Genomic DNA, 26,727 nt, shown 5'->3' on the forward strand with positions numbered 1-26,727 from the left:
TTGAGAACCCAAGAAAAAGACAAAACACATCTAAGCAAGTCACAAACTACATACATTCAATTTATGCAATTTACTTTAGGAAAGCTTCTGGCTAAACAATCTATTTCTTACTGAATAATGCACAATTTTAAATATGCTAGTAGTCTTTCCAAACAATAACAGATTCAATCAGAAAATGAGAAGATGGGAATAAAGGTGAAAAAGGGTATAAACAAACCTGAAGAAGTCACACATGAGAGGAAGAAGGCATTAAAACACAGAAGGTGGATATGAGAACTCAGAATCTACAGTCTCAAGCTATGCTTGTATTATGGAAAGCGGGGGCGGGTAGAGTGGCCATGGCCAAAGTCAGTGGAGAAACGCAATAAATCAAGTATGTACAACAGACTCTCAAAATATAATAACTGCTTAATGCTTTTAGGAGAGATTTATATTCTAAGTTATAAGTATCTAAAATAAACATTATAGTGTTTAAATGAAAGAAATTTATATCCCGTTATAAGTATATATAAAAGTTATAGTGTTTAAAAAATTAAAGTAGAAAACGCAGAAGGAATCATTTCTAGAAGTTTCCATTGTTGATTTTTATTATAGAGCCCTTAAATTCACTGCTCTGTGCTTTCAATTTTTCAGAAGATGTGGATCCATAAGTTACTCAGTTTAATAGGGAAAAAGAAGATGATGACAAGACTATAACAAGGAGAAGAACCATGTAGGGCTCAAATGTCACTGAGAATTCACATTGTCAAAAAGTTTTATATTCTACCATTTCTGCATTACCAACAATATACCATTTTTCCCCCAGAGAAAAATTAGTTTCACACATGCGTATGATCAGACTCTAACATTTTAGTTTATAATCTTTTTCTTCCTAATGCATTAAAATCTCTAAATAGATAGAAAGTTGCTTATATCCTAGAAATATAAGAAAATCTTACCTGACTAACAACAATAAGAAGAAAACTTTATATTCATTATGGTTTGAAAAAACATGCTAATGAACAGGAAAATGAATCATTTTCTACTCTTCAGAATCATGCCACATCAGAATCAATGAAGTTTAGAAACGTGTTTTACTCACTGGACATTCAGACAATGAATTCTATGTTTTTCTAGAGCAGGTCCAATCCTGCTTCACTCAAGAAGTGGAACAATGACCCCCAAGATGATGAAAAAATGTTCGCTGTGCTCTTCCATTTACACTTCTACATTAATACATAGTAACAGTATTTCAATTATGAACCTCAAAATATGTTTTAATCAGTATCATTTTATTTGCACTGAAAATGAAGAAACAGATTAACTCTGTAAGTTAAATTCAAGCTCACATGCTATCTGCATTCTATTTATTGCTTTGAAAGTTCTAAAGTAACACCTGGTGGATAAAATAATCCATCCTACTCACAAATCCAGGAATTTCACACGCTGTCTCCCGATTGTTCTGCTCTGGGTCACAGTAGATTCGTAGCTTTTGGACATCAAACTGGAAACACAAAACCAGTCAAGTTAAAGTTGAGGCCCAAACAAACTGCCTTATAAAAAGCAACTCAGATATACAGAAGCAGTCACTGTAGTTAGCAATAATGTGACACAGATCAAAGCACTTATATTTGATAACAATAAAATACAATAAATAATAAAAACACAAAATTTGAATTCTTGACATACAGTATAAAGACATGATGCAATGTAACTTCCAAGGAAAACTTTGCTAGCACCAAACACAAATCTCTGGTTTCCTTGGGAAACCCAGTGGTACTTATGTAGTATCCTTGTATTAAGAGCTCCTCTAGAAAGCGTTTCCTGGACCACCAGAAAGTTTTCCCAGGCTTTCCGTGTTCAGCCTGCATCTCTCCACATCCCTGATTGCACAGAGTAGGCTCAAGAAACCATCTTTGGTTTCCAAGATTTAGTTGTTGGCACAGAGAGCTGTGTGATGAGTAAACCCAACACCTCTTACTATTTAAATATTTACTACAATTTGGCATTAGTACATAGAGACCATAATCATACATCTGAATATGACACCATCTTCTCTTGATAGAAACAGAGTGAGAAAAACATACCTTTTCAAATAAAGGATTTTTCAAGACATGGCTTGAAATATACACCTCTCAACCCATAATAGATATGCTAGCTTAAAAGAATACCAGAACAGTCACAGTTTTGCTTATGAAAATCCTGACACACATTAATCTAATTTTATCCTCACAGCTGTAAAGAAATTTTTATAACCGCCACTCACAACTTTAATCACATTCTCTTTTCCAAATTCATGATATAATCTATGCTTCTCCTGGGAAATATGAAATTAATGTTTCATAATAGCATAGAATTCTACCATGTACTCAGGAGAACATATTTCTAAGAATTATTATATTAAGTCTGATTTTTCATTTTCATACATACACAAACATACGACCACTTTTTGATTAAGTCCCTTAAAGGAATTAAATTAAATATAATTAAATGTGATAAATACTATCACCAAAGCTCCATTTTATAGGATGAAAACAGCAAATCATTTTTACTCACCTGAACAGTTTCTTCTTTCCCAGAGTATTTTCCAATTTGGGTTTGCCCACTGATGAAGATCCCTAACACTGGATGTAACGGCTTGATTTCAATTTGTTGATCATCAATAAACAGAGTTACATCTTGTTCTGTTACTAAGAGACGAATTTGATGCCAGCCTTCATCAAATAATGTCTATAGGAAGGGAATACAGGAGGTTCATAAAGAGAATTCCTAGCAATCTTGTATCTTCTTTGTCTCTATTCTTTAGTCATCAACCATAAATCCATACCACGCAGATTGGTTGTATCATATTCTAACTCACCCTGACCCAAGCTGGGTCCCAAAGGCCAATACCCACCAGTCACTTTATTAATCCCTACATGAGTTTCCATCGCTCATTCCCAAGAAGCTGGACCAAAGTGTCTGTGTAAACAACTCCCTCAAGGTCACAGAAAAGTTCCTCATGTCCCAGTTCAAGTGGCTTCTTTCATCCCCTCATCCTACGTACTTCATAGCAACCGTGGATCATGTAACTAGTCCGTCCACTTTGACAGTCTCCACCAAACCTTCTTCCTCTCCTGATTTCCATGAAATGATATTAATAATATCCCCCATTTTTAAACCACAGCAAGCACCCTTACCTCCTCCTCCTTACCTCAGTTGCCATAACAAATAGACGCAAAATTCCAGCAAGGATGTGTTTAAGCAGAACTCAGATTCACTTCTGCACTGCCCTTCTCTGTCATAATTTAGGCTCACAGGTATCTTGCTTTGTTTGAATAATTTTTTTTTGTTTGAATAATTTTTAAACACATCTCAATCTCTGTCCCTTCCCTCTCCAAGCCAACCTAGAATTCTCTACCAGAATTAATCTCATGTCCCCATCTTCATAATTTCTGTATTCCTTGGACCAAGCCCAGTTCCAGGAAGGAGTCAAAGGTATTCTTTATGAAGGGGAAGGAGCAGAGGAGAGAGCTGCTTAGATCCTGACAGGACAGTGACCGAGACTTTCTGATGGAATTCCATCATTGACTGAACGAAATGCAAAACCGCGTGTACAGTTCCCAGGCCCACGTCCACATACAAGACACAAGTTTGAACTTATACCTGGCTAGCTTTGTCTGTGTGTGAGTATCTTATACTCGAAACACAAGGGGCACCACATTCTATTCTCTACATAAAAACCCTGCACTTTACTACACGTGACTCCTTAGTAATGAACCACTGATTCCCGTGTCCTCTCTTTCCATCAAAATCCTATACATCCTGTATAATGGGCTCCAGTTTCATCCATCTCAATAGACCAATACAGTATACTAATGCATATATATGGAATTTAGAAAGATGGTAACAACCCTATATGCAAAACAGAAAAAGAGACACAGATGTACAGAACAGACTTTTGGACTCTGTGGGAGAAGGCAAGGGTGGGATGTTTTGAGAGAACAGCATCAAAACATGTACATTATCTAGGGTGAAACAGATCACCAGCCCAGGCTGGATGCATGAGACAAGTGCTCGGGCCTGGTGCACTGGGAAGACCCAGAGGAATCGGGTGGAGAGGGAGGTGGGAGAGGGGATTGGGATGGGGAATACATGTAACTCCATGGCTGATTCATGTCAGTGTATGACAAAAACCACTACAATATTGTAAAGTAATTAGCCTCCAACTAATAAAAATAAATGGAAAAAAAAAAAAATAAAAATAAACAGGGATAAATCTCAGAAAATCCTATACATCCTTCAAAGCCCATTCCAGAAACCAACTCATGTATGAAGACTTGCCCACATTTTGTATTGGAATCCACTTTTTCTTCCACACTGCAGTAACATTTTGCACTTCTATGAGATACCAGAAGCACTGGATATCACATTATAAATAAGTTCATTTAGGTGAGAAACATGCCATATTCATTTGCCACTTCTTATAGAAACCAGCACGTTGACTTTAATGAAAACAGCAGACAACGTTTTAAATTTATTCTTCTCACCAAATGAAGAAATTGCAAAAATGCATAGTTCCATGTACAGCCTTGTATATTTCCTAAATTATATAACATACTATTAGACTGTTATCATAATCATCAAAGTGTAATTGTTTTTATCATGATATCTGTATTCTGAACACATGTGCCTTGGAAAATACACTTTTAGTTTATGTATTTTATTAAATGTATGTTCCTTCAGGGGATATAAACTGTCCCCCTAATAAATGCAAATTCTATATCATTATCTACCTGTATTTAATGTTCTGACAAATGTGACTTTACCTCAATATCCTGTAGGACATGGCAGTATAAAGCAGACCAACATGGACTTTGAAACTGACTAGACCAAAATTGAATTCCTGATGTCACAATATACTAGCCATGCTAGTTAGAGGGAGAACTTAATATCCCTGAACATTTTTTTTTTCCTGTAAAATGAGAGCAATAGCTTCTTCCTTGGGTGGTTATTATAAGTAAATATTCCTGGCACTTAGAAGCAAGCACTGAAAAATATGATTTTCCCCATCCCACAATCTCACATGAATTAAGACAGATTTTCACCAAAATGGAGTTGCCAATATGGTCCACTCCTGGTTATATATCCAGACAATATACTATACTTCAAACAAAACTATACTTCAAAAAGATGCATGCATCCCTATGTTCATAGAGACATGGAAACAACTTAAAATGCCCATCAACAGATGAATGCACAAAGAAGATGTTATATATGTATATATATGTTTTATATATATGTATATATAATGGAATGCTACTCAGCCATAAAGAGAATGAAGTAATGTCATTTGCAGCAACATGGGTTAGATTATCACACTAACTGAAGCAAGCCAGAAAGAGAAAGACAGACACAGTGTGATACCCCTGATATCTGGAATCTAAAATAGGACACAAAAACTGATCTAAGAAAGAGAAACAGACTCACAGACACAGAGGACAGAACTGTGGCTGGCAGGAAGGGCGGGTGGGATGGAGTGTGAGGCTGGGGTTAGCAGATGCAGACTGATACTTATGCAATGGATAAGCGACAAGGTCCTTCCCAGTATAGAGCAGAGAGCATTATATTCAACATCCTGTGAGAAACCATAATGGACAAGAATATGAAAAAGGATAACATATATGTATAAATAAATCATTCTGCTATACACCAGAAATTAACACCCACTGTAAATCAACTATACTCCAATAATTAAAAAATGCTAAGTTTCTTCCTTTGCTGCTTCTGTTCAGTAGGCGAAATTACATTACGAAATCAGTATCTTTTCAGTCATCTTAAATTATGGCCCTCCTCTCCCAAAACACACCAACTTAACGGTAATTCCCCATGAATACCACAATCACACCCAGGCATCTTTACCTTAACTCGAGGGTCAGCAAAGGTGACCACTTGTGAGCCATTAATGTTGCTGGTTGTTGTAAATAATAATGTTTTATCCACTCCATTTAAGGTAACTGCTATTTGTGGCCTTCCATCAATGGTTAAAATTCTCCACAAATCCCATATTTTCTTGACCTTAAATCTCTGAGTGGAGACAAATACGTATGATGGAGGAAGACCTTCTGGGAAAACATTGCTGGAAAAAGAAGAATGTGTATGAGCTTAAAGAATTCTCAAAATGTCTACAGATTTATCAAGAAAAAACTGTATCAACATATAACATTGTGGGGGGATGGGAGAGAGGTTCAAAAGGGAGGGTATGTCTGTATACATATAGCTGATTCACTTTATTATACAGCAGAAACTAGCCCATTGTAAAGCAATTACGCTTCCCCGGTGATTCAGACCGTAAAGAATCTGCCTGAAGTAAGGTAGACCGGGGTTCGATCCCTGGGTGGGGAAGATCCTCTGGAGGAGGAAATGGCAACCCACTCCAGTACTCTTGCCTGAAGAATACCATGGACAGAGGAGCCTGGTGGGCTACAGTTCACAGGGTCACAAAGAATTGGACACAACTGAGTGACAAACACACATGAAAATAATAAAATAAAATAGAAAACTACATATAACATTTACCTTGTGAATTCTGATAAATCAACTTTGGATGTTATTTCATATCCTTTAATCTTTGTTGGTGAAAGCTGAATTCTCTTCTTAGCCTTTTTCTTTATACCCAAGCCTAAAAGAATATCAAACCCCTTCTCATCACGTGCTGCCACTGGAATTCTTGTTGGACAGACAGATTCTATGAAGGAAAGGGCGTAAAAGTTGATTAATCATGGGTTACTTCAACAACAAAGAAAATTAAGGGAGGAATAAAGAACATAGAATTATAAAATCTCTATATGCACACAAACATACATAAATGTATTTCTGAGAAAACATTTTTCTTTTGTTTTCAGAGTGTTTTTGTTACTTGACGATGGAGTCTTATCTTCCTTCTCCCTAAAAGAGGATGAAATATAAGACAAATATCTGTTCATGAACTGTTTTAAGGGCAACACTGTGCTGAAGTCTACATGTCACTGTTTGACTGTGAGGCCACTTAACACCTGGGCTGCGGTGGAGGGCTGGAGCAGGACTTCTGCTTCTCATCCAGGACCGTCCGGTAGCCACACACCCTTGGATAACGCTCTTGAACTTCTTGGATCCGGGAGATGAACTCTGACTGCTTTCTTGCTTTCCCAGCATGTGAGAGGTAAGAAAAAACATGTGTGTTGTTCCTCATATTCTTTCCAGTTCTAGCAGTTTATAATCTTACAGTTTAAATGCCATTGGTTGTCTCACTCTGGAAAAAACTTAACTGCCGGTCTTTTCTGTTCATGGAAATTCTTCAAATGGGCCTATTATCTCATCTATGATTAATCGGATTATATATTCTATTAATCACATTCATAAATGAACAAAGACTTTTTCCATAAGAAGAGTCATTAAGGTTTGTATTATACAGTCATCTATATAAATTATAAAAATGTGATGTGCTTTTCAACTATCTGGGAAACTAGTGTCTCAAATTATGTGGAAAATTCTGTACAGTTGAAATGCTATTAAGCTGTTATAGTGTAGGAATGTTGCAATATTTTCAGATTCTTCCAAGGCCATCCTATAATATACACACTGAGCCTGACTGCTTACATTTTATAGAGCAGCCAACAGAATATAAAAAGAAGAAACTCCACAAAATGTGCTTTAAGATAATCATTCTCCTGAAAAACATTAAAGAGAGGGAACAGCATCATATTTATCCTACAATAAAAAGTAATGAGATGGATTTTATTAGGTCAATAATACTGTCATAACTTGTACCACAGAACGCTGAAACTAATTAAAGTTTTGTTATAAATAAAACTAGATGTATTCCTGAGAAGATACGGATATTTGCATCTTCAGGTCTGAGGATGCTGAGTTGTTTAGCCTGCTTGTTTGTTTCTTATTCTTTTTTTGCTTTCTTTGGCTGCAGTTATCTGTTTATTTGTTTTGGCCACAGAGCGCATCATGGGGGGTCTTAGTTCCTGACCAGGGATCAAACTTACGCTCTGCGGAGTGGAAGCTTGGTGTCTTAACTACTAGACACCCAGGGAAGTTCTGGGGTTTTGTTATTTAAATAGCTTTACTGAGCTAAATTGAGATACAATAAACCAAACATAAAGTATGCAATAAACCAAACATAAAGTTTACAATCTGATTAGTTTTGACACATGTATATACCTGTGAAACTATCTCCACTGACGAAGCAATAAACATGTGCATCTGGCCCAAAAGCTTCCTTATGTTCCTTGCAGTCTGCTCTGATCACCACTCCTGTCCCAATCCCATCCGCATTCCCAGGCACCACTGTCTCCTGTCACTACAGGTAAGTTTGAATTTCATACAGTTCTACAGAAATGGAAGCGTATTGTTTGTCCTCTTTCTTGTCTGGCTTCTTTCATGCAGCATGATTATTCTAGATCCACTCTGGCTATTGTTTCAGTAGTTCATTCTTTTTGAAGGCTGATTAGTGTCCATTGTATGGATATATCACAATTATCTATATGCTTGCTGATGGACATTTGTATCACTAATACTGCAAATAAAATTAAGTTTTGATATAAATAGAATTAGATGTATCCCTGGGAAGGGAGGGGTATTTTCCTCTCAGATCACAGGTTGCTGAGTTTTGAAGGACCTAATCAATCACATTCTTCTTCCTCTAGGAAGCTTAGCTAATGAGAAGATATAGAAACTGTGCAAGCAGAAGATGCTGGTTAGGGGTGTGATCCAGAGCATCTGATGAGACAGTGAGCTGTAATTAACCACCCCGCCTGGCAGCCCAGCAGGTCTGATTCATTCCCCAACCATCCGAGGAACAGGACTTGCCCCTAAGCTCACACAGGACCCAAAGAGAAAAGGGAGTTCCAGCTTCACACGCCTATCCATCCAAAAACAAAAAGCTAAAGGCACTTTGCCAACATGACCATCTACTTTTCTCAGATGCCCTTATCTGAAGACGCATTTTCTCACTAGTGGTAAGGAGTGAAAGAAGGTGGAGAAAGGTCGACCTTGACACTCATTGCGGCATTGCTTTTGATTTGAATGAGAACTCCCAAAAAAACTTTGCCTATACCTAGAAAAGAGCCAACTCAAGTGAACTTTGAGCAGAGAAGTGACAAATTAGACTTCACTATTAAACCATCTTTACATTTTGAAATAATCCATGTTCTGACAAATATTATTCTTTTACTACATTACTGAATTAATTTGTCTTTTCACCTCTACTTAAAACTGAGATTTCTTATCATTTAAAAACTCATTTTAATGTAAAATCAAGACAACTTATTAAAAGAAGAGCTAATCTAGCTGAAGCTCCTTCACATGAAAACACAAGAAGCAGGGAATAAATGTGGTACTAATGCTGTATTACATAACTGAAATCGTAAATCAATAAATTAAATTCTTCCTGTCATTATGATGCAAGATTTGTTCCTGGCAGGGGGCAGGGTAATACAGAACAACATGAAGCCTCATTTCAAATGCATTTGATTTAAAATTGCAAAAGAAAGAAGCTTATTTGAAAAGAAAATGTGTTAAACATTATATCATAAGAATAGTCAGATTTGAATTGCTCTTTTGATTTGTTTTACCAAAGAGAAGTTATAAGATATTAGACAAAGAGCTCCAACTGAAGATCAGAATCTGAGGTTTAGACCAAAGCCTCGCTCTTAACCTCTCACGAGTCTCTGGCCCCTCATCTGTGAAGTGAGAATAATGCTCTCCTTCACAGGGCTTGTCTGATGATGTATGTGGAAATGCTTCATAACTTCAAAATAGCATGCAAGTGTGGGGAAGAAAGCAAGTACTGTGTTCATCCTTTTTCTATAATCAAATCTTTTGCACTGTATTCTATTAATAATGCCCAGGATTGTATAGGAAACAGTGTGGCACAGTGCATGAAATCAAAAATGTATATTAATAATCACACTATAGCCATGGTTTCATTAACATCCAGCACATCTCATTAGTGATCATGCATGCTCAGTCATGTCCAGCTCTTTGCAACCACACCGACTGAAGCCCGCCAGGCTCCTCTGTCTGTGGGATTTTCCAGCAAGGACACTGGAGTGGGCTGGCCATGCCCTCCTCCAGGGGATCTTCCCAACCCAGGGCTCTAACCCGTGTCTACTATGTCTCCTGCATTGCAGGCAGATTGTTTACCACTTGAAACCCCCTCATTAGGGAAAATGTATTTAAATATTTACATTTTATTTTTCTATCAGCTTTCAATTTTTTAATTGTAAAGTAAACATAAAATTTATCCTTTTGACTATTTTTAAGTGTAAATTCACTACCATTAAGTACATTCAAATGTTGTATATCTACCGCCACTATTCCAGGGAACCAGAAAAGAAAACAAGGAAAAACTCCACAAAAGCAGAAAAGCTTCAATTTTCAGAAATAGAAGCTTTGTACCCATTGGACAATAACTCCTCATGTTTCTCTCTTCTCAGCCCCTGGTACCCTCATATTTTCTTGAAGGAATAATCTTTCTTCCCTATTTGCTCGCCTACAAGAACAATAAAATATCCTTATACACAGGAACTAAAAAGTGAAATGTAGCTAAAATGCTCAAATGCAGTTTGCATATTTGCATACACCTAGCTATGGGAATGGAGAAGGAACTGGCAACCCACTCCAGTACTCTTGCCTGGAGAATCCCAGGGACGGAGGAGCCTGGTGGGCTGCCGTCTATGGGGTCGCACAGAGTTGGACACGACTGAAGAGACTTAGCAGCAGCAGCTTCAATGAAGAGAAGGCAGTGGCACCCCACTCCAGTACTCTTGCCTGGAAAATCCCATGGACGGAGGAGCCTGATAGGCTGCAGTCCATGGGGTCGCTAAGAGTCGGAAACGACTGAGCGACTTCACTTTCATTTTTCACTTTCATCATTGGAGAAGGAAATGGCAACCCACTCCAGTGTTCTTGCCTGGAGAATCCCAGGGACAGGGGAGCCTGGTGGGCTGCCGTCTATGGGGTCACAGAGTCGGACACGACTGAAGTGACTTAGCAGCAGTTATGGGAAACAGGTAAAAGAAAGTTTCCATACATAAAAAGCTACTTTGATTGCCAACCAAAACCTTCCAGGGAAATAAAGGTAAAAACCTAACTTCTCTATAGAGTCCTAAAAAGATGTATGTTAAAGCATGCAACCAATTTCCATTGGAAATTGGAAATAAAAATTGGAACTTGGAAGTTATTTTAAGGACCAAGAAAATCAAATGCTAACAGAGTCAGTCAGAGGATAATACCCACAACAGGTAAGTAGAACAATCTAGATAAAGCAAGTTAGTTTGAAGAAGTACATTTAGGAGCAAGGACAAAAAAAGAAAAAGAACTCAAGATCTAAGTTCTCAAGTGCAGGAAACTAAACAGTTGTAATTTTATCCCAATATGTACAGAGAGTATTCAGGAAAGGAATGCTTTCTAGAACAAGCATGAATCACTCCAACTTATTTTAAACACTAGGGTGCAGTAATAATTGCTTTCTGTTAAATCTAAGAGCTAAGTAATAAAAGTAATTCAGTCTTATCAGGGTCATAAAAACATGTTCTATTTAAAATCCTACCATAGTCAGGGACAGAAAACCTGTTTATCTTTTGAGTCTGACCAGGATGATTACATATGTCCAGCTACTCCTTTCTGTGTGTGCTCGTCTGACTTTGGTGACCCCATGGACTATAGCTTGCCAGACTCTTCTGTCCATTTGATTTTCCTGGCAAAAATAGCAGAAGGGGTTGCCATTTCCTCCTTCAGGGTATCTTCTCAACCCAGGGATAAAACCTGTGTCTCCAGCGTCTCCTGCATTGGCAGACATATTCTCTACTGCTGAGCCACAGGGCAGGAAAAGGTCAGTTTTCATTCCAATCTCAAAGAAAAGCAATGCCAAAGGATGCTCAAACTACCGCACAATTGCACTCATCTCACACGCTAGCAAAGTAATGCTCAAAAATTCTGCAAGCCAGGCTTTAACAGTACATGAACCAAAAAATTGCAGATGTTCAAGCTGGATTTAGAAAAGGCAAAGGAACCAGAGATCAAATTGCCAACATCTGTTGGATCATCGAAAAAGCAAGAGAGTTCCAAAGAAACATCTACTTTTGCTTTATTGACTGTGCCAAAGCCTTTGACTGTGTGGATCACAACAAACTGTGGAAAATTCTTAAAGAGATAGGAATACTAGACCACCTGACCTGCCTCCTGAGAAATCTGTATGCAGGTCAGGAAGCAACAGTGAGAACTGACCATGGAACAACAGACTGGTTCCAGATCAGGAAAGGAGTACGTCAAGGCTGTATATTGTCACCCTGCTTATTTAACTTATATGCAGAGTACATCATGAGAAACGCTGGGCTGGATGAAGTACAAGCTAGAATCAATATTTCCAGGAGAAATATCAATAACCTCAGATATGCAGATGACACCACCCTATGGTAGAAAGCAAAGAGGAATTAAAGAGCCTCTTGATGAAAGTGAAATAGAAGTGAAAAAGTTGGCTTAAAACTCAACATTCAGAAAACTAAGATTATGGCATCTGGTCCCATCACTTCACTGCAAATAGATGGGTAAACAGTGACAGACTTTATTTTGGGGAGCTCCAAAATCACTGATGGTGATTACAGTCATGAAATTAAAAGATGCTTGCTCCTTGGAAGAAGAGCTATGACCAACCTAGACAGCATATTAAAAAGCAGAGACATTACTTTGCTGACAAAGGTCTGTCTAGTCAAAACTATGGTTTTTCCAGTAGTCATGTATGGATGTGAGAGTTGGACTCTAAAGAAAGCCGAGCACTGAAGAATTGATGCTTTTGAACTGTGGTGTTGGAGAAGACTCTTGAGAGTTCCTTGGACTGCAAGGAGATCCAACCAGTCCATCCTAAAGGAAATCAGTCCTGAATATTCATTGGAAGGACTGATGCTGAAGATGAAACTCCAATACTTTGGCCACCTGAGGCAAAGAACTGACTCATTGGAAAAGACCCTGAGACCCTGATTCTGGGCAAGATTGAAGGCAGGAGCAGAAGGGGACGACAGAGGATGAGATGAATGGATGGCATCACCGACTCAATGAACATGAGTTTGAGTAAGCTCCGGGAGTTGGTGATGGACAGGGAAGCCTGGTGTGCTGCAGTCCATGGGGTTGCAAAGAGTCAGACACGACTGAGCAACTGAACTGAGCCACCAGGGAAGCCAGACATTAACAAGATGTGGGATTATCATACTAATTAATAAGGAACACATTTTTCCAGATCTCACCTCGCCTAGTTTATAAGTGCCTATTCAATACAGTTCTACATGTTAGATTGTTTGCAAGCCACCTCTCTGCAGAAGTCACATATTTTATTGATAACTGGGGAATTTTATATGAAGATTTGCAGTCAGAGACTGAAAGCAACTTGACTGATCCAGATCCAATAGTCCAGTAAAATATAGTTGTCTGTGATGCCCCTGTGTGCAGCTCAGACCTATGCAAGCCAGCTCCTTTAAACTTTCCTGAATTGAACTTGGCCTTAATGGAAAGGCAAATGTGAGTATAGGTGTCACTGACACACATTTCTCAATGACATTCAGTGGCAATTTAATAATTCTGAACATCATTATATCATCAGGAACTTTACTATCATGCAATGTACAAGTCATAGAAAAGGTGCCATATCCACCATGGTTTCAGTTTCAATTTAGTACTAAGACTGTAATAACTTAGACTCCATCTCATCATATTGGAAATACAATAAAATAGCAATAGCAAATCCTAAATAAATTATCTAAGCAGAAGTCCATTTACCAAAGCCCAGATTCACAAAATTTCTTTTCTCATCACAGATTAAATGATCTCATCCTTTTTACCAGCAAGCAATCCCACTGTCTTGAAATATCAATTGATTTAAAGTCAACAGTACTTCCTCAGAGGAAGATGTCTGCCAAACATAGCAAGCATAGATTTTTATAAGACTCCTTTCAGTGGTGAGTCAACGGAACCAATAAACTCCAATTAGCCTCAAGAACAACTTGTGCACAACCCAGAAAAGTAAAAATCTTTTTCACCAGTGAGTAGTCTCACTAACATAAAATGTATTACTTTTCAACAATAAGAAAAATATAAGGAATGGAGATCCATCCTTGGCTTAGAAAATAAAGGGTAATTACAAAAATAACTCATCTGGTTTTGTCAGTTTTCATTTTAAAAGCACTGATTATGTGATGAAATGTTAAGCTATTCCTTTCTCTGACTGAATACTAGAGATGGAGAAAGTTAGTGCATTTTACCTTTATGCAAATCCAGACAACAGTCTGTATCCCATTCCTATAACTCATTGCTTACTCCTTCTTTTTTTTCATTTCTAACTTAAATGAGAAGAACTTTTGTTAAATATTACAGTCATGCATCATTTTAACATGCTGACTCTATTGTTTATTTAACAGACATCCAGTCATCTTAACAGGACTCTCTGTTGCTCTAACCTCTAGCATGCTGATAGTAATGCACATACAGTGTGGTCTCTTTCCTCTCACACTATTAGGGCTGACCTCTGTGACCAACAGGAAAGACACTGCTATCCTCCTGGCTCTCTAGGATGACTCACTTTGGGGGAAGCCAGTCATCATGTTGCAGGGATGCTCAAACAGCTTCTTGGAAATGTTTACCTGCCCAGGAACTGAGACCTCCTGCTAACAACAGCACCGACTCGCCAACCTTGTGAGTGAGTCAGTCACCTTAGAAGCAGACCTCCAGCCCAGTCAAGCCTTCAGCTGACTGCCGCCCCAGCTGATATCCTGACTGCATTCCTGAAGAGAACCTGAGTCAGGATCACTCAGCCCAGCTTGGCCCATGTTCCTGATCCACAGAAACTGTATGAGATAATAAATGATATTATTATTTAATCCAAATACAAGATAAAATGAATGAAATGAAATTAAAATAAGGCCTCTATTACCAAAGTTGGAGTCAGTCAATTAGCCTAATGTCATATTTAGAAACAGTTCAGTTCAGTTCAGTTCAGTCGCTCAGTCATGTCCGACTCTCTGCGACCCCATGAATCGCAGCACACCAGGCCTCCCTGTCCACCACCAACTCCTGGAGTTTACTCAAACTCATGCCCATTGAGTCGGTGATGCCATCCAGCCATCTCATCCTCTGTCGTCCCCTTCTCCTCCTGCCCCCAATCCCTCCAAGCATCAGGGTCTTTCCCAATGGGTCAACTCTTCGCATGAGGTGGCCAAAGTATTGGAGTTTCAGCTTCAGCATCAGTCCTTCCTATGAATATTCAGGACTGAATTCCTTTAGGATAGACTGGTTGGATCTCCTTGCAGTCCAAGGGACTCTCAAGAGTCTTCTCCAACACCACAGTTCAAAAGCATCAAATTTTTGGTGATATTGACCAAATCAAGAACCAAATTCAGATCTGGTTCTGACTCCAGAGATTAGGCTAGACCATCATATATATTCACATGGCCTCAGGTTTATAGAAAGAACTATCAAGTACTTTACTTTAATATACATTGCATTGTGCTTACTTAAATTTTTAACCTTTTTTTTAAGATACAACCTACATTCAGTAAAATGCCTTGACCTACTCTATGAATTATACTATGATGTACTTACCCCTTTTCCTGTGAGCAATCATTTGAGTTGTTTTCAGTTTGGGGCTACTTTAAATAAAGCTTCTATGAACATTCTTGAATAGTCTTTTGGTGAGCATATGAACTTATTTCTCACAGTTAAATATTAATATCTAGAAGTAGAACTGCTGTTTAATAAGATACCAGTATGCTCTGCCCTAATAGATAATGTCAAAGACTTTTCCAAAGTGATTGTACAATTTTTAGTCCTATGGGCATGCCAACAATCATTTAAAAGGATGTTATAATAATAAAATATGTCATTAAGTAATGTGTATCATATAAATAACATTTTAGAGGGAGAGAAAGAATGGGAGAGTGAGCTACTTATATAAACTTTAAACATTCCTAAGAAAATTATCCTGAATATTTTCTATTTCTTTCTCTGCTAGAAATAATGAACTGAACGTACACAGCTGCATTTAGATCCAATCATAAACCCTGAGAGCAAGGTCTGTGTGCTATAATTTGAATATTTTCTGAATCATACTGTACCACAGTCATCTCACTTTTTCAAATTTAATACTCATCATTGGTTTTCACATGAAATATAAACATATCATATTTCTTTATTAGAAACACAGCTCTAGTCTCTCTAATTAAATGAATGGAAAATCCATATTTTTGCATACACTACTAGCCCTTGACAATGTAGATTGTCACCAATTCACATTAGATTTAAATTCTTTTAATCTACAGATAGAAAACAAAATGACTCCCCTGAATATTCAATGAGGTTTTGTGAAATATTACCCCTCATCAAATCCCATCTGCCAAACTTCATCCCACCTCCCACCTCTCATTTTCCTGTACCCCATCTCTGTGGTTAGGAATTCAAGCACATATGTACCAATAGTGGAGAGGCAGAGGGAAGAAAATGAGTTTCATGTAAGGGCAGAGAAATTAATCACACGCTTGTTATGAAATTATGTAATCATGAAATACTATCACCAAAAGCAACTCAGTTGTCCTGGCCATGACTCCTGATATGTGTATCTTTTTACCTTTTGTGGCTTCCACTGAACTGCAAGTTAAACACAGTAGGGGAGAGTAGTATACCAGGCTATTAGTAAGTATTATGCCTTGAATTAGATAATCAAATTACCCAGCAATCTGCAAGCAAAGAGTCATCCAAAATGTGAATAATTTCAACAAGAGAAAAAGAAATTCAGAAGTCCTGAATATCATTTCAAATTAAAGTACACCATGGTGGAAAGCACTGAAAGGAAAAAAGCCCCAGTGCTTTTGGGGATGAAAGATGCCAGAGTTCCAATTAGGGAAGCCAGCTCTCTTTCCCACTCCCCTCTCATCACTCTAAGGACATATGGCTACATTTGCACAGCTAATTGCCTTCTGACTTCTTGTCCCTCCTGAGTCCACACGATATACTCTTTTAAGAAACAGATACGTTTCCTGCTTCATCCAAAAATCACGATGGTGGAAAAAGGAATGGTAAGAATACACAGGCTGTTTTTAGGTCCTGCCCTTTTAACTGTCTTCTCCTGTGCACAGGCGAGTTCAGCTCACCTGAATCAAAATATGGGTCCTGACATCAAGTCCTTCAAGCCACAAGCTATTGGAAGCCCTTGTAGATACTTAAGGATGGTACCTTCCAAAGCACAAGGGGAAATCACTTTCTTTTCCCTCCGCATTCTATTGCATCAAGGCCATGATTGGCTGACTCAAATAAGAACATGCTTGGCTGACTCAAACAGAAACTAAAAACAACAGAAGAATGATGTCAGCAAGATAGCAGAATAGAAAGTCACGACAACCATACCCTAACTGAAATGCTAGTTTAACAATGATATATGGGCCAAAATACCTTTATGAACATTCCATATTCCAATCAGGAAGTTGAAATTCCCCAGACGAGCACAAAAATAAGAATAACATCTTGGCGTAGGCAATAAGAGTAATTTCACCCTGGCACATCAGTTCCCTCTCCAGGATGACACAAATAAGTGCCAAGAGAGATGCCCTTGCTTATAATGACTCCCCAGTGAGGAAGAAAGAAAAATGGAGCCTGCATCTAATGCTCCAGCTTTCAGAGAGACTGGAGAGATGGACAGACTGGTTTCTGCCTTGATTCATTTGCAGCACTGATGGAATCAGAATCAGTTGAATGCCTGGGAACTGCAGAGAACAAGCAAGAGTGTGAGGGTGGCTTGCTGTGATATGGCTCTGCATGGTCAGAGAAGACACATGACTTGAAGCTTCTCCCTCAGGAAGAGAAGAGTGGAGCGTGTATCCAGCATCCCAGGTTTTCAAAGGGCTGCCTGAGGGAATGATATGGGTCTCACCTGACTAATGATGCTGACAAGGAGCCAGCACACCTGGGCATCTGCTGGCCACTAAGAGCAAGGAAGAGGGGGAAATCTGTAAAACTAGGGGACTTGAAGTGTTACAGGAAGATGCCAGATGGAGCGAAAGATTATGAGTTTCTGAAAAAGAAACCTGTCTCACTAATTAACAAATTGGTTTACACAGTCCCAAAGAAAATCACATCCCTCCGAAAATGGTTTCAAAATCTCTAGCCAGGCTGATTGCTGAGGGACCTCCACTGGGCAAAGCCTCTTGGTAAAGACTGGGAAAAGTGATTGCTTTTTCAAATGTGTGAATCTCAAACAAAACTATGTGATATATGACTCAATCAAAGGAACATAATAGCTCTCCAGATACTGACCCTGAAGAAAGGGAAGTACGTTATTTCACAAAGAGTTTAAAATAACCATCATGAGAGGCTCTATGAGCTCAAGGACATGAGACATGAACAAAATGAGAAAACCAACAAAGAGACAGAGAATATAAAGGAGAACAAAACAGAAACTTTGGAGCAGAAAAACACAATAATTGAACCAGAAAACTGGCTAGGGGGGGTTAAAAGTCAGCCTTGATCAAGTAGAAGAAAGAATCAGTAGACTTGAAGACAGGTCCTTTGAAATTATCCAGGTGGAGGATCGAAAATTTTAAAGAATGACAAAAATTGAAGAAAGCCTAAATGGCTCATGCCCACCATCCAGCAGACCAATATATAGATTATAGGAGTTGCAGAAGAAGAAGAGATAAAGAAGCAGAGCTTATTTAAATAAATAATATCCAAACTTTTCTCAAATGTAGGAAAGGAAGCATACATTCAGATTCAAGAACTGAAAGAAATCCACATCCAGACACATTATAATCAAATTTTCAAACACAAGGATAAAGAGAGAACTTTGAAATCATTAACAGAAAAGCAACTCACTACTGCAGGGTACCCCATAATCCAATCACCAGATTTCTGAGTAGAAATACTGCAGGCCACAAAGGAATGGGATGCTATATTCAAAGTGTTCAAAGAAAAAAATTGCCAACCAAAAATAACATACCTGGCAAACTTGTCATTCAAAATAGAAAGAAAAATAAATACTTTTCTGGATTAAGAAAAAGCTCATCACCACTAGGCCTGCCTAACAAGAAATACTAAGGAGGGCCTTCAAACTGAAAGGATATTAAGCAGCAACACAAAAGCACTGGAAAGTATAAAATTTTATGGTAAAGGTAAATATAGAGACATAGTCAGAATACTGTAACACTGTAACGGTGATATTTAAATCACTTTTAATTATGATATAGAAAACTGTGAAAATATATTAATGGATACACAATATAAGATGATGTAATTTGTGTCATCATTAAAAAGTGTAAAGGGGGCAGAAAAAACAAAGATTAGAGTTTTTGAAGTTATTAACTTAAAATAGATTGATATAACTATATGATGTTTTCTATATCAGAGGAAACTAGCGTGCTACAGTCCATAGGGCTGCAGAGTCAGAAACGACTGAGTAGGCGTGCCTGTATTACAGAGTAACCCCAAGCAAACCACCTATAGAAAATATACAACAGTAAATTAAAAAGGAATTTGTACGTCAGTACAAAAATCAATGAAACACAAAAAACAGGAAGAGAGAAAAGAGGAATTTAAAAAAAGTCAGAAAGGAATTAATAAATGACAATATTAAATCATTCCCTATCAGTAGTTACTTTTGATGTGAATTAATTAAAATCCCCAATAAAAGGCATAGAGTAGCTAAATAGATTTTAAAAAGTAATATTCATGCTGTCTATAAGAAATTTACTTTAGAATTAAGGACACACATAGGATAAAAGTAAAGGGGTAAGGGGATAGAAAAAAGATACTCCATACAAAAGTTCACCAAAAGCGAAAATAATGGTGACAAAATGGACTTTAAGTCAAAAATCTCTCAAAAGAGACAAGAAAGGACATTATATATATATAATAAAAAATGGTTAATTTGCCAACAAAACATATGAATTATAAATATATATATGCAACCAGCATTACAGCACCCAAATATACGAGGCAAACATTGACAAAACTGAAAGGGCAGACAGCAATCCAATAACAATAAGAAATTTCAATGTTCCAGTTTTAATAATGAATAGAATATTTAGACAGAAGGTCAACAAGACAGAATAACTTGAACAACACTATAGGCCAAATGAATCTAATAGGCATATATAGAACACACTGCCCACCCCCATCATGGCCAAAGTAGCAGAATACACATTCTTCCCAAGTACAGATGAAACAGTCTCCAGGATAGGTAGCATGTTAGGTTAAAATAAATAAATAAATAGGTCTTAACAAATTTAAGAAGATTGAAATCATACCAGGTATATTTTCCAACCACAACTGAATGATATTAAAATAATCTTATTATTTTATTTTATTAATATTTTTCATTAATATGCCAGAAGGAAAACTGGAAAATTCACAAATATGTGGAAATTAATACACTCTTGAACAATCCTTAAGTCAAATAAGGATTTGACTTATTTGACAGAAGATATCTTGATACAAACCATAAAATACTATATACCAAAACCTATGAAAAAGCAGTGCTGAGAAGGACGTTCATAGCAAGAAAAATAATAAAGATCTCAAACAGCCTACCTTTACAAGTCAAAAGAACTGAAAAAGGGCAAACTAAGCCCAAATTGAAAAGAAATACTCCCCGCTATAGAAATAAATCATTTTCCATCACTTTGAGGTGGTATTGAAATAAGGAATGTATTGAACAATACACCTTCAAGGAAACAGTAGATTCATGAAGATGAAATAATCTATGCAGGAACAAAGATGTGGATAATATTTTGTTCATCCTGGATCAACAACAGTAGAATATAAAACGGAACAACCCTATGTGTAAACACCTCAAAATAGAAGTTAACTATTTGTCAAAAAAAAGGTGAGTTTGTCAAACAATCTAACACAAATATATAATGTGAGGCTGCTGTAATACAGCAGTGCATTAATTTAGTGCATTAATCACAATGTAATGCAGTATGAAATGTCAAGTGCAAAAAAACTCATATCTTCCACAAGCACAACTTCAAAATGTACATTTTTAAAGATGTCTATTGTACAGTGAATATGTGAACTGAATAGACACAGACATTACTTACATTCTTTTCCTGAGTGTGGATGAAGAAATATTTGGCAAGATTTCAAATTTGATTTTTTTTTTTACAGATCAGACATTTTTGCTGAAAGAAGCTTTACCCCTTTACACACAGCTACTCTTTCATGTGTATTTTTTAAAATTTAAGTACAGAGAATGCATTTTTCAAAATACAGATCTTCAGGAAAAGTCTATGAAGCAAATACTAAACAGACATACTTAATCAAATTTATACTTTATGATTAAAATGAATGGTAAGCGTAATTTTACCCTGGAAAGTTTATTTTAATAATGAAGTATACCTAACTTCAAAGTGAAAGATTTCTAACTAATCCAACAACACATTAAAAATCTAAATTCCTTTCACCTGTTCAACACAATAAAAGTCAACACAGTCTTACTGTTAGAGAATCATAAAAAGAATAACTGTACTGAACATTTGTATTTACTTATTAGTACTTTTTTAAAAGTTTTATTATAGAAAATACTTAATTTTCTATGCTCTTTGTTTTGAAGTGGTTTCTTAAAATATTAGTAGATAATCTACAAAACTTTGAAGTGTTTTTCTCTACCACAGTCCCCTCAAATACAAAGAAAATTTTCTAAGTCATAATCATGTAGAAATTTTTCTATCAAAAGTGAACCAACAATTTTTAGATTTTTTGTAGGTAAACTGGGAAAAGCATTTCCATTTGCATGAATATGATTTTAGGTAGATGGCACATTAAATGCCTACAATATTAAAAATAAATGATATGAATAAATTATTCTCCCCCCAAATAACGTGAACACAAGCATGTCTGTACTCTAACAGGTTTAATGTTTACCAAAAACTGGAACTTTCCCATACTTTATGGGATGATGTAAACATAATTAACTCCAGTATTTTATGGAATGATATAAACATAATTAATACACTAGCAAGCACTATATTTTCAAAGGTTTCCTCATTGCTAGTGGGAGTTTGTTTTTCTCAAGTGAAGTTTTTAAGATTCTTCAAAAGTTTTTAAAATGTTAGTAATTTGATATTTGTTTTCTGTTTTCTTTAATTCTCCTTCACAACAGGAATATTCAGTTATTTGTATTAGAAAAAGTTAGGAATAAACCAAATATACAAAAATGGAGAAAATTTAAATAAATAATCTTAAAAGATCATATGCTATATTAATAGAATATTAAAATCATATATATAGTAATATAGTATAAATAATGTGAAAATAGAGTATGAAATTATTTACACAATATTATCCTTATTTAGGCAGTCTTTCTGGTGGCTCAGACAAGAAAGAATTCACTTGCAATGCAGGAGACTTGGGTTCGATCCTTGGATTGGGAAGATCCCCTGGAGAAGGTAATGGCTACACACTCCAATATTCTTGCCTGGAGAATGCCATGGACGGAGGAGGTTGGCAGGCTATAGTCCATGGGGTCGCAAAGAGTCAGACACAACTGAATAAACACATACACACACGTACACATACACACATGTACACATACACACACACACACACCACATCCTTATTTAGGCACATGAATAAACTCTCAAACACTCCGAAATCAAAAAAGACTAGAATGAAAAAGGCAGAAATCTTGCGAACAGGAGTGATACAATAATATATGATTTACATATATTTTCATTCTTTATGTATCTTAACTTTCTATGACCTCCACAATATAAACACATTGTATCTGAAAGGAAAACACACACACAAAAAAAATCACAAAATGTTATATCCTCCAAATGTAGATTTTACAAGAAAGCAATTGTTCCCCAAAACAAAATTTATCCAGAATAACTCTAACACAGAAATACGTGCTCACTTCAGTTCTGACTTAACTCATCTGACATTGAATATAACTGTCTCCCCCACTATAAATGAACAGGTCATACAAAACTGTAAGGAACTGTCATTCTTGTTTCCACAGTATATTAAGGCTTACCTTCACAAAGTTTCTGCTTCATCACCTCCCTTATTTTGGATATTGCAATATAGTCTTCCACATAAAACACATAGGTAGATGAAGGTTTGTTGGCAATAGCTCTAAGTTCTGCCTCTTCTGTTTCTGACCCGACACCAATGGCAAATAACGTTATCCCACTGTCTCTCGCTGCTTCGGCAGCATCCTTGACTTCATCTTGGGATTTACCATCCGTAAGGACCACTGCTATCTTAGTCAGAAATCGTGAGGACTTGGCGAAAAGGTAATCAAGGGCAAACTGGATGGCCTTTCCAGTCCGTGTGTTCCCTCCCAAGTAATGTATTGACTCCATGGCCACCATCAAGTTCTCTCCCGATTTGTGGCTCCCCAGGGGAATCTCCAGGACAGGATAGTCACTGTACTGGACCACTCCAACCTGAATAAACTTCGGTCCTATGTCAAAGTTCTTTGTGATATTGACAAGCCACTTTTTCACTATTTCAAAGTTTTCTGGGCCAACACTGTAAGAGCCGTCCAAGATGAAAACTAAATCTGTCGGAGCAGTACGACAACCTAAGTGAGAAAGAAAACCATCAGAGTATATGTGTTACACAAAAAACAAAAAGAGGAAGGTTTCAGATGCATGCACTTTTAATTAGCCAGATTGGGGAATCCTTTCACAACGTGTATGTATATAAAGTCACCACAGTGTATACCTTAAATATCGTACAATTTTACATATCAATTATGTTGAATACCTCAATAAAGCTGAAAATTTTTAAAGTAAAAGAGTAATCAGTTTATAAAATTTGACACACTGCTTAACTCATGAAAATTCTTTATAAATGAGGGCTATGATTTTTGTTGATATCTTCTAATTATCTTATTTTAAGGATTAATGAATGAATCAGCTTTAAAATCAGAGATTAAAAAATGGATGCTTGCATTGTTAGTGGGAATGTAAATTGATACAGCCCACTATGGAGAATAGTATGGAGATTCCTTAAAAAACTAGGAATAAAACTACCATATAACCCAACAATCACAGTACTGGGCATACACTCTGAGGAAACCATAACTGAAAAAGACACATGTACCCCAGTGTTCACCGCAGCACTATTTACAATAGCTAGGACATGGAAGCAACCTAGATGTCCTTTGACAGATGAATGGATAAGAAGTTGTGGTACATATACACAATGGAGTATTACTCAGTCATGTAAAGTAACACATTGGAGTTAGTTCTAATGAGTTGGTTGAACCTGGAGCCTATTATACACAGTGAAGCCAGAAAGAGAAAAACAAGTATCACATATTAATGCATATATATGGGATCTAGAAAGATGGTACTGATGAACCAATTTGCAGGGCAGCAATGAAGATAGACTTGGAGGGCTTAGACACTAAAGAATCTGACTTCAATGCTGGAGACCTGGGTTTGACCCCTGGGTTGGGAAGATCCCCTGGAGAAGGGAAAGGCTACCCACTCCAGTATTCTTGCCTGGAGAACTCCATGGACAGAGGAGTGCGGCGGGCCCGTCCATGGAGTCGCAGAGAGTCGGACACGACTGAGCGACTTCACTTTCATTTTCAGTGCAGACACAGACATAGAGGACAGACTTGGAGACACAGTGGAGGAAAGAAAGGGTGGGTCAGATGGAGAGAATAGCATTAGAACATATGTACATTTACAATTTGTGTACATTTACATTTACAGTATATAAAACAGATAACCAGTGGGACTTTGCTGTATGAGGCAGGGAGCTCAAACCCGGTGACCTATGACAACCTAGGGGGATGGGATGGGATGGGAGCTGGCAGGGAGGTTCTAGAGGGAGGGGTAACACCCATCCCTATGGCTGACTCATATTGGTCTATGGCAGGAACCAACACAACATTGTAAAGGGGATGATTCAGTCGTGTGATTTTACTCGAATGAGGTGGTGTCGCCATGCAGAGGGGTGTGAAGGACACTCTTTCGGTAACCTCTGTCATGGGGACCGTTGCCAGACTTCAGGGCAGGAACTGCAGAAATGGGATTCTGCCCAGAGACAAACTGTCCAACCCAAGGGAACTCAGTCCTCCTGTTATCTTTGGAGGCTGGATGAGGATGATAGGGTTACGCTTTTATTGGTGTTTTGAGGGAGAGACAGGACAGGAAGGCTGTGTTTGCTGGCTCTGTGAGGTTGCCCTTCTTTGATGCTATGAAGCTCGTTGTGCCTGGAACTGCGAGTGTCTGTGTACCACTTGATTCAGTGGTCATAAACTTGTACAGGGTTATTCTTGGCCCTTTCTACTCCAGTCCAGGGCCATGGGGCATATATTTCATAACTGCAAGATTAGCCAAGAGGACGGACACAAAAGCAAGTACTGCCATTTATAAACCCCAGATGAAATACCACTCTGAGAGATGCCCGTGTAAGAGAGGTGGATCACCAGAGTCACAGGAAAGGAATGCACTGAAGACAAAAGTGTTACTGTTAATCGCTCAGTCACGTCTGATTCTTTGTGACCCCGTGGACTGTAGCCCCCCAGGCTCCTCTGTCCATGGAATTCTTCAGGCAAGAATACTGGAGTGGGTTGCCATTTCCTTCTCCAAGGGATCTTCCTGACCCAGGGATTGAACCCGGGTTTCCCGCATAGCAGGCAGATTCTTTACCAGCTGAGCCTCCGGGAAGTCCACTGAAGATGAAAAGCAGGGTTCAAATATGAGCTCCAGCTCTAACCAGATGTATGCAAAGCCTGTGCAGTTTATGAATTTCTTTTCCCACTCAAAAAACAAAGGGTGTCTACCTCATGGAATGCTTGGGTGGAGTGAACTATGAAAGCATTTTGCAAACATTAAATATTATTGTTTCAATAAATTTTAAGTCAAGTTGAATCAAGTTGCCAAACCTGTTTTTTACTGTTAGAGGAACATTCATAGAGAGTTTATATTTGTAAGTTTTAAAGTATGAATATAAACACACTTTTTGAAAATGTTTATTTATTTATTTTAATTGGAGGACAATCACTTCACAACACTCTGGTGGCCCATACCAGACATCGACACCAATCAGCCATGGAAGCACGTGCACTCCCCACAACCTCAACCCCCTCCCACCCCCCTCCACACCCCATCCCTCTGGGTTGTCCCAAAGCACCGGCTTTGAGGGCCCTGCTTCAGGCATCCAACTTGCACTGGTCATCTGTTTCACATATGGTAATAATCATGTTTCAATGCTATTCTCTCCTATCATCCCACCCTCACCTTCTCCCAGGTAATCCAATAGTCTGTTCTTTACATCTGTGTCTCTTTTGCTGCCTGGCATATAGGATCATTGTTACTGTCTTTCTAAATTCCATATATGCATTAATATACTGCATTGGTGTTTTTATTTCTGACTTACTTTACTCTGTGTAATAGCCTCCAGTTTCATCCACTTCATTAGAACTGACTCAAATGGGTTCTTTTTATAACTGAGTAATATTCCATTGCGCATATATACCACTGTCTTATCCATTCATCTGCTGACGGACAACTCGGTTGCTTCCATGTCCTAGTTACTGTAAACAGTGCTGCGATGGACGTTGGGGTACGTGTGTCTCTTTCAATTTTGGTTTCCTCGGTGTGCATGCTAGGATGTCTGTAAAAGCTGCCCTGGATTGCAGAACTACAATTAGCAGCCTTTGGAACTTCCCTAGTGGGGCCGTGGTTACGACTCCACCTCCCACTGCAGGGGAGCTGG

General features: G+C 37.8%; 1 protein-coding gene across 1 annotated transcript in view; it reads right to left on the reverse strand.

Annotated features, from left to right (window-relative positions):
* COL21A1 (collagen type XXI alpha 1 chain) overlaps positions 1-26,727 on the reverse strand; it is a 213,249-nt gene that overhangs the window by 122,999 nt on the left and 63,523 nt on the right. The window contains exons 3-7 of the mRNA XM_070456701.1: positions 23,021-23,572; positions 6,538-6,706; positions 5,881-6,097; positions 2,536-2,709; positions 1,406-1,483 (exon numbers count right to left, since the gene is read on the reverse strand). Of these exons, the coding sequence (XP_070312802.1) occupies positions 1,406-1,483; positions 2,536-2,709; positions 5,881-6,097; positions 6,538-6,706; positions 23,021-23,572 (1,190 nt within the window). The remainder of the gene's footprint in view (positions 1-1,405; positions 1,484-2,535; positions 2,710-5,880; positions 6,098-6,537; positions 6,707-23,020; positions 23,573-26,727) is intronic.

This window comes from Odocoileus virginianus, chromosome 27 (assembly GCF_023699985.2).
Source record: "Odocoileus virginianus isolate 20LAN1187 ecotype Illinois chromosome 27, Ovbor_1.2, whole genome shotgun sequence".
Lineage (NCBI taxonomy): Eukaryota > Metazoa > Chordata > Mammalia > Artiodactyla > Cervidae > Odocoileus > Odocoileus virginianus.